The 9,398-nt window shown below is 41.6% G+C and overlaps 1 protein-coding gene across 2 annotated transcripts in view; it reads right to left on the reverse strand.

The window, feature by feature from the left end:
• The window catches only part of mtpn (myotrophin), a 9,938-nt gene extending 797 nt beyond the window's left edge, over positions 1-9,141 (reverse strand). The window contains exons 1-3 of one of the 2 annotated variants that reach the window (XM_010793956.1): positions 8,771-9,141; positions 7,100-7,213; positions 6,007-6,090 (exon numbers count right to left, since the gene is read on the reverse strand). In XM_010793956.1, coding sequence (XP_010792258.1) covers positions 6,007-6,090; positions 7,100-7,213; positions 8,771-8,842 — 270 coding nt within the window. In that variant the 5' untranslated portion in view covers positions 8,843-9,141. The remainder of the gene's footprint in view (positions 1-6,006; positions 6,091-7,099; positions 7,214-8,770) is intronic. The other variant, XM_010793949.1, reaches the window with a different exon arrangement.
• Positions 9,142-9,398: the final 257 nt, after the last annotated feature.

Below are 9,398 nucleotides of genomic sequence, written 5' to 3' on the forward strand. Positions count from 1 at the left end.
CTATATAAAAACATGTCTGTGAAGTTTTTTTTTCAAAATACCAAACAGATCCTGCATTTTAGCCATGCCTCATTTCGCTCTATTTGCTCTTTTCCAGCCCTATTTTTCAAAGGTTGATTCTGTGACGTAGCTTTAATGCAAATGAGCTGCAGCTGACCACGCCCCCCTGCAGGAAAGGGGAGCGTGCTTTGAGATCAGCTGCTGGGTTGTCAGAAGAGGGGGAGGAAAAGAGAGGCTCCGTCCTCTGTGTTTTATTCTTATATGATTATATAGTCGTTATTCATTTGTTTTAAAGCTCCCATGTCATGCTTTTCCGGTTATTACCCGTCCCCTTGTGTGTTATGAAGGTTTTTCTGCATGTAAACGGTGTGCAGAGTCAAAACCCTTAAAGTACACCCTGTAGCGAGTAAAACTCTAACACAGAAAATACCTCCCCAAAACGCCTCGTTGGTGAAACGTCATCATCCATTTGATTCTTCCGGGTACATGCTTACGAAAGCACATACCCGTAACTTAATGGGCCAATCCGTGGAGCCGTTACGTTAAGCCCCCGCTGATTGGTCCAAATTGACCAATCCACACACACACACTGATTTCTGCTCCCTGCTGCTGTCTGACAGTTCGGATCGCGGCGAAATTCTCTCTGTAGAACCATTCCCACAGCGTTTATCAACCTATAAACCTTTTTCTTACTCAATATCAAGCCACAATCATTTTTTAAATTTCGGCTGTGACTTTGTGTGTGTTCAGGTTGAGTTTGGCTATGTATCGCTAAACAAGGAAATCACACCTCCACGGAGCTCAGCGCGATTCACAACTTACCGACCAATCAGAGCACACTGGGCTCACAGGGAGGGGGNTCAACACGATGCAAAATAATGATACTTCAATATGGTACGACAGAGGATTTTTGTTTTATTCCTTATATGCAGCAAATCATAAATTAACAAAAAAGTGCTTTACAGATTTGGTTCTCTCTACTAGTACTGCGCATCCCATCATGCTTTTTATTTTTTACCTTAAAAAACTCTCCAGACTACAGTACAATTGTATAACACCTCACAGTTAAACAATTTAAAGATGCGTTGCCCATGATTAACAATTTGCAAATAACAACTACCACAGTGCAATGCCCATATAGCTGCCAGCCTGATGTGCTTAACACTCATTCATAGGCTAACTCACCAGTGAGCAGAAAGCAGTGGTTTCTCTATGAACAATAAAGAATACAAATAACCTTTCACAAACAGCTCTATCATAACTGCTTACAGTAAGGAAGACATTTAAACTATGATTGGCAGTCACAGGCTGTTGTAAACTAAACACCACTCTCTCTGACATAACACCTCACTGATTGATTTCACTCATATGTCTAACTTTCAGGTTTCTCTTTTCAGCCGCAGACCCCATGTCGCCTCTTTATGTGCGCCGCTAAGTTCCTCGTACTAATTGTGTACTTTAAAAGCGGCACAGCATCGTTTACAATTTGCGAGCAATTTTTCAAGTTGACCGTCTTTCTTGAAAAGTCCGAAGTGTTTGATTTGTAGGTATTTTTGGGTGCGCTGTGTTTCTCTTTCTCCTCGACTTCCATGTGTGTTGATAACTGAGACTCTAGGCCTCCGTAGTGCGAAGCAGAGATCAAAGATTGTCTCTGCTGAGTGCTGACAGGATGAGGGGATATTATATGAATGAATTGTTTTTTTACCGATGCAAACACGCTACAATCGATGCATTGCGAGTTCAACCCAAACTGTAGCCGATGTGTACTCTTTCAACCAATGCACTCGCATCTTGAACGTTTATGCCGGTGCACTGATGCAAATCGGTGAATCTTAACATCCCCATCATGTACACAGTTTCTCATAGAAGAAAAAAGGCTGCGTCTGTATTCATGTGTGCATGCCCTTCCATTGTTGAAAATAAACTGGCCAGCCTCTGCGGGCTGTAGTCAGGGTCGTGCAGCCTGGTCACTTATTGGGGTTAAAATGGCATTTTATTATTCATTGCCAACAACAGCACAGCACGCAGTAAGGGAGGGCAGCTACCATGATGCACCAGGGAACCAAGCCATTTTGTCAGCAAACTCAAGACTGTCTGACAGCTGAATAGTGACAACTCAGTGTTCTCAGTGGGTTCTCTTTATCCACTGTATTGTGGAGGCTGTGGGGCTACTGTGTTGCCAGACAGAGTGGGTATACAGCAGCATGGTCAATGGGGCGGCTGTGGGACAATCTATTCATCTCATGTTAAGACACATGGTGGGTTTTCAGAGCCGCCAGGAGTAGATGTATTGAGATCTGGTCCCTGTGGTGACTGGTGACCTTTGGCTGCATCTGGGTTTTAATCCCCATTTGCGCTTAGTGGGGATGAGTACGAAGCCATGAGGAGTGAGCCAGTGGCTGCACTTTTATCTCAGCATCCCCCGTAATCCCTGTTCAGATGAGCTGCCTGTCTCATATGATACCACAGACAAAGGCTCTTTTTTTTATTTTTTATAAAAAAGGTCCACCCAAGGGGCTTTCATTTCGATTCAGAGGTTGTAATTACATAGCTGCTCATTTCAGATGTAGAAAGCTTCTGGCTTTCATAAGGATGTGGATATTTGACTGGTAGCTGGGGAAATAATCGAAAATGACTCCCGTCAAGGAAGACTTCATGTGAAAGGCACAGTATGCTGGCCTTTGTTCCAAATCATATACAGTGGGGCAAAAAAGTATTTCGTCAGCCACCAATTGTGCAAGTTCTCCCACTTACAGTGATGCAAACACAGGTATGGTGAAAAAAGAGAGAACTATTCGAAGCAGAAAAAAAACAGCGTAATATACCATCTGACAATGACAGATTTCTTTTGTGGATATTTTACAAATCACTCCCCTTTCAAACTCTATTCTTGTTATTTTTAACAACTTTTTTTTGTTACTGTCATATAGTATTTTATACCTGTTAATAATTGAGTCTCTAATGTCTCATTAATAACTATAATGATCATATAAAGGTGTGCCTTAACCTCACTGAGCTGAGGTTATTTGAGCATCTCAGGAGAGAGCTCTCTTCCACCTGGTTGTAGAAAAGCGCTTTAAATTCGTTAGCATAGCTAGCTAACCAGATGCTAATAACAACAGATCGCCACTGTGCTTACAACTAAAGACACAGCCTCGCAAACACTGCGGCATGTGATCTGTTGTTATTAGCATCTGGTTAGCTAGCTATGCTAACGAATTTAAANTGTGTGCCTTGGCAGTCTCAGGAAAAAAAATCCAGAAAATCACATTGTCTGATTTTTAAAGAATTTATTTGCAAATTATGGTGGAAAATAAGTATTTGGTCACCTACAATTTACCTACATTTGGTCAACAAGATTTCTGGCTCTCACAGACCTGTAACTTCTTCTTTAAGAGCCTCCTCTGTACTCCACTTGTTAACTGTATTAATGGCACCTGTTTGAACTCGTTATCAGTATAAAAGACACCTGTCCACAACCTCAAACAGTCAAACTCCAAACTCCACTATGGCCAAGACCAAAGAGCTGTCAAAGGACACCAGAAACAAAATTGTAGACCTGCACCAGGCTGGGAAGACTGAATCTGCAATAGATAAGCAGCTTGGTGTGAAGAAATCAACTGTGGGAGCAATTATTAGAAAATGGAAGACATACAAGACCACTGATAATCTCCCTCGATCTGGGCCTCCACGCAAGATCTCACCCCGTGGGGTCAAAATGATCACAAGAACGGTGAGCAAAAATCCCAGAACCACACGGGGGGGGACCTAGTCAATGACCTGCAGAGAGCTGGGACCAAAGTAACAAAGGCTACCATCAGTAACACACTACGCCGCCAGGGACTCAAATCCTGCAGTGCCAGACGTGTCCCCCTGCTTAAGCCAGTACATGTCCAGGCCCGTCTGAAGTTTGCTAGAGAGCATTTAGATGATCCAGAAGAGGATTGGGAGAATGTCATATGGTCANTTCCACCATAATTTGCAAATAAATTCTTTAAAAATCAGACAATGTGATTTTCTGGATTTTTTTTCTCATTTTGTCTCTCATAGTTGAGGTATACCTAGGATGAAAATTACAGGCCTCTCATCTTTTTAAGTGGGAGAACTTGCACAATTGGTGGCTGACTAAATACTTGTTTGCCCCACTGTACATCCTGCACTTCCTCATTCTTAGCAGACCTACCCCTAAGAAAAGGTCTCACCAAAATAGATGACCAAGATCATTTAACTTTGTTTCCACAACAATAATGCCAGTTAATAAAGGTTATAGCCCACAATACAAAACACAGTTCTGTGTCGAGTAAAAGTCAGAACAACCTGCCCGTGCTAACTCGCATTACCCTGGCATCTTTTATAGAAAATGATTAACTTGGTAGTAAAAACGCTTTTTTCATCCTGTTGGCAGCTACTTTCGGTTTATCTTTGGGCCAACAGCACTGACAGCCAGCTGACAGCGGCAGCCAGCTGACAGCGGTAGCCAGCTGCTGGACGCTTGCTCGCAAGACTCCGCTGGCTTGCTGATGTAAGGGGGCCGTGGATGTGTTGATGAAAATGGGGAATTAATACAGCCTATGCCAACAGGAATAAGTAAGTAGTAACGAATGACATGTAATGTAGTAGAGTTTGAAAGTGTCTCTCTAAGCAAACACCAGTGTTACTCATATAGATTACGGTTTCCTCTTTTCAAACGTCAAAGTGCAGTTGAAAATGAGAACTGATTGAAAGTCTGTCTGAAGTTTGCATGTGTCATTGTTTTGAATGCAATAAATGACTTCCCTAATCGACTCCGCTTGTGAATGCCCCCTTCTTTCATACCATTACTCTTGAAGATGATTTCACCGTGAAACAACTCAGTGGAGGAGCTTTCATTTACCCTGCTTCATTTAGCCTGGCTGGGAACAGACAGCTGCTTACTGTCCCTCAGCCTTGGAATATTTATCTCTCCTTGTCATAACACATATCTGTCCGCGGCAGACTTTGACTGTAAATGGGTGCGAGCCGTCTACATGACATCATGCAGTCCTCTTAGATGTAGGCTTCTCTCTCATAGTGGTGCTGAGAATGAGCCATTACCTTTGATTCGAGCAATATACTAAAACTGACCAACATTTTAGACTAGTTTGAAAAATGTAATATTTTTTTTAAGCTGTCCAGTGTTTACTGCTAAAGCCTCATTATTTTGTGTTGAAATGATTTGCAGCATCAAGTTGACAGGTTTTGTGGGCAAAGCTGCAGCTATAAAAAGAATAATGATATTGAATAAGGATATTATTTTAAACAAAACGCAAATGCTAAATGACAGAGGAGTACTAAAGACGAAGAACTGAAGGAGGTCTTGAAAGAAAAGTAGCTATTGTGGCCCACATACGTGTGACATTCATTGTCCGCACGAGCATCAACCCCACTGCAGTCTGGCTCATTTCTGCTATGGTGAAACAGAATTTCACCAGCCTAGATGAGTAGACGTTCAGTCATTTATATGTAATTGAGTGCATGCACTTATAAGTCAAATATTAAGGGAAGGTGTTAAAGAGACTTTACTGCAGAGAGCTAAAAATAGGACTTTCAATCTGACTTTGATGGAGGTGCAGACATCGTTTGTATAGTTTCATAACAGTATGCTTGGTATTTGGTTGCATTTCTAAAGCTTATGTCAGCTTTGCCTGGCTCATTGTCTCTTTTTACAGCTGTGACTGTGTAGGCACAATGTGACTATTTGTAGCATCTAAGATAGTTCCAGAGCTGAGATTTAGATGGAGCAAAGGGCTGTGTACCTATGAACAAATCTGCCTAAAAACAGACACAAAACAAGTGAACAGCAGCAATACTGTGTCATGCTCTATGAACATTCCAGCACAGCCTCCGCAGGGCTGTGTTAAAGAGCCTTTTGTCCAGTGAGTTACCTCATCGGCACTCATACGGCCTATGGTACATCAACAAGCACTGAGGGGTGAAGGACACCCGGGTACTTCTGTGTGCAGGTGAAGGATAAATCTCAGTACCAACCTTTTCTAGCAGAACCTTGACACAGGAGGCGTGACCCTCGTAACAGGCGGAGATCAGTGGAGTGAGCCCGTGTTTGTCTGGAGCCTGTGGACGGAGCAGGTGGAAAGGCTTAAGTGGGAGACAGACATTTCTTTGGAGAAGGTAATGTATGAGCAGATCAAGAGCGCAAACGCAATCCTCCTACACAAGCACTCTCTCTTTCACAAATGTAAAAGAAAATAACTCCTATGAAAAGGGCCTTACTTCTCACAGTCTCTTGTTATTTTCAGAAATTGAATGAGAGCACACTGTACTTCAATACTATTTTTATCTTCTATGTTTCAGAAGCTGCGCTGGTTTTCAAGAGAAATAGAGAAATGCACAAACATTTCGTTCTAGGTAGGAAAGGCATATACTTTATGTTTTTACAAGATTAAACCCTACAGTTTGTGAAGACCGGACCAGTGGATGCTATGATGTGGAGTTGTTGTATCCAATTTCGCCTAGCTAATGTAGGTACTTTAAGCATCAAGAATTATCCTAACAACTCTACAGAACACTGCTTATCTTCAAATAACCATCTAGGTCTAGGAAAAAACATTCTCAAAAGTATTTAATCAAAGTTGGTTTCACACTCAAAACAAAGCTACCGGCCAAGGCTAAAAGTGTACTGTTCTGTAAGTATTTTTCACATGGAATTTTACTGAATACTGAACAGGCTGAGGAGACCTTGCAAATAACAAAAGAGCTCCATTGGAATTACGGATGTCAAAACTGTTGGAATGGTAAATGCCTTTTTATTACAACGCCAGAATAAACTACTTGACCTCAGGGGGCCTCTGAAGGTAAATGTGAGGTGTGAGAGCCTAGACAGTTGTTGAATGAGAGAATGGACAATGACTGACATACATGATGAACTGGTTTCAACAGCCAGACTACTTTGAGCCTTTTTTACGTAACTGCTTTATTTGGTGTGATCATTATCAGTATGTTTGAACAAGGCTATAAAAGGGAAGCAGATGAGGGCACTTATTATTTGTGGTATTTGCAACTATGAACAACACACAAATTAATGCAAACTAATGCGATGGGAGCTGTTGTTTCGGGCTCTTACATTAACGTCGGCTCCCTTAGAAATTAGGTATGCCACAACATCCGTCTGACCAAAGTCTGCAGCATAGTGCAGAGGCCTCCTCCCACCATCCAGGGTCCGGTTTACATCTTCAGCCTGAAAAAGAGAAAGACAACAGATTAACAAGCTAACAAACATAAACTCAGAGCTGTAACAAGCTATGGTATGCATTAAAAGGGACATCAAATTACCCGGAAATGAAACCCTTCAATGTTGATATAAGCACAAACTGAAATTCATAAACAAACGATTACATGCACCGTCCTCCGCCCTTCATTTCCCGGTTGTGGTACCGTTATACCCCAGACTGCCAGCCTTACAGCCAAGAGGAAAACCATACACACCACCACCCTTCCTTGCTCACTCACCACACTAACCACGCTTATCAGTCATGGCTGTACTGTAGCAGTCAGTTCCGGCAGTTTCCGACTTAAAGGCATTTCCTATAGACAATCTGTCTCTGTTGACGCCTTTAAAAAGGCACCTAAAAACACATTTTTGTAAGCAAGGGATTTCACAAAAAACAATACTTCTCTACCTAGTCCATACTCAAATTCTGAAACTTGAAAAGAAAAGTTGCAAATGTTAACACCGCAGAAGAAAACAGATATTAGTATTTGTAATTGTATGTTATTAACTACAAACCCATATTAAGACAACATTCACAATTAACTTAATGTAGGACTGTTTATCAAAGCAAAAATGGTCTGCTCAAGCAGAGACAAGTACACAATAAGACAGAGATCTTTATATATCACACTGCTTCACAGAGCTGCAGGACCATGGTGGTGGAAAGTAAACGTGGGTATCTTAAAGAACCAAATGTGTTCCAACTACAGAAGCAGGAGTTTCTGATATATAGGGAAATCAGTTTGGACACACAGGCACTTATTGGGGGCAATGATCTTCTAAACAGATTGTTCTAGATAACGTGGTGGACCCTCTACTCCTTTGCAACAGCGGATACCCCCGCCCACCAACGTTAGCTTGTCACTACTGATGCAAGGGCCCGGTAGTAGTTAGCTCGCTAGCAATAAGCTAATCTTATGCACATCCTAATCATATGTGAAGGGATCTATTTTACCGACAATAATAAAAATGGCCCAATGACGCATGTATTGACATTGCAATATACATAGCAGTTAATTGTCTTTCTTCAATATGTTCCACGTTATATTTGATGCTGCTGTTGGTTAACTGTTAGCTTACCAACAGGTTGCTTTCTGTAGGAAGTGAAAACACAACATTTTCTAACCGATTTAGACATCACAGCACATTTACATACATCGTTAGTGACTGCATGTATGTGATTGGTGCTATAGCATATGACCCATTCCCTATTCTCCAGGTAAAAATATCCTATGTGTCGCTAACAATGCTAACACGGCGTTCAGACTTGGAACGTTATGTTAAGTCTATGCAAAAGTGTTACAGCAGCCTTAAAATGTTTCGAAAAGAATTCTAGCTCAGTATCAAGACCAAGCGCTTGTCTATGTTGTATTACCTAACTTAACATTACCCAACTATAGCTCACGTTAGCTAGCTAGCTAGCCAGTGGGCTAACTGACGTCCGTTACCTTTGCTAAGCAACCACTTGCCTGAAAAGTGTTGCACACAATCCACTGAAAAACACTCAGATCAAAGCTGTCTTACCGTTACCAGTTTGGATTCCACTTCATCCATGTCCCCGGTCTTCAATGCCCACATCAAGTCTTTATCTGCCATCTTCCTGTGCTTCGGTGTTGTTCCTTCTCTGTTATGCTGCAGGGCAGTTGTCAAGTTATATGCTAGTGCGTTAAAAGTTAGCTAGCTAACGTTGTAGCTGGAAACTCTCCCTGTCGTCGCGGTGAGTACGGTCGTGGAACTCGACTGAATAAAATGTCGTTTTAATACTTCAGTAAGTAATTTTTGTTGGATTTAGCTTGACCTGCCAAGGAATGGCAGGTAAAATAGTCTCAAAAGAAGTTCCGAAAGGCAAAGTGGCCGAGAGGGATCCGCCTTTCTGCAACGAGAAGTGTTTCCGGTGCCGTAACCCGGAAGTGATGTGATCGATGTTGCATTTTGGTGAAATATCGAAATATCCAGTACTATGAACATGCACAAGCCTCAATATTTCATGTATTCATTGCGTACAATTAATGATAACCATTGTTTTTTCTAATGAGGAGATATTCTTCATGTAAGTGTCTATATGATGACACCGTGCACATACAAGTATTTTGACCCCAAAATGTACTTTAAATGTTTAAATGTTGTCATATTATACTTTGTTTTTTCTCTC

The sequence above is a fragment of the Notothenia coriiceps genome, unplaced genomic scaffold (genome assembly GCF_000735185.1).
Source record: "Notothenia coriiceps isolate Sejong01 unplaced genomic scaffold, NC01 NC01_scaffold00001987, whole genome shotgun sequence".
NCBI classification, from domain to species: domain Eukaryota; kingdom Metazoa; phylum Chordata; class Actinopteri; order Perciformes; family Nototheniidae; genus Notothenia; species Notothenia coriiceps.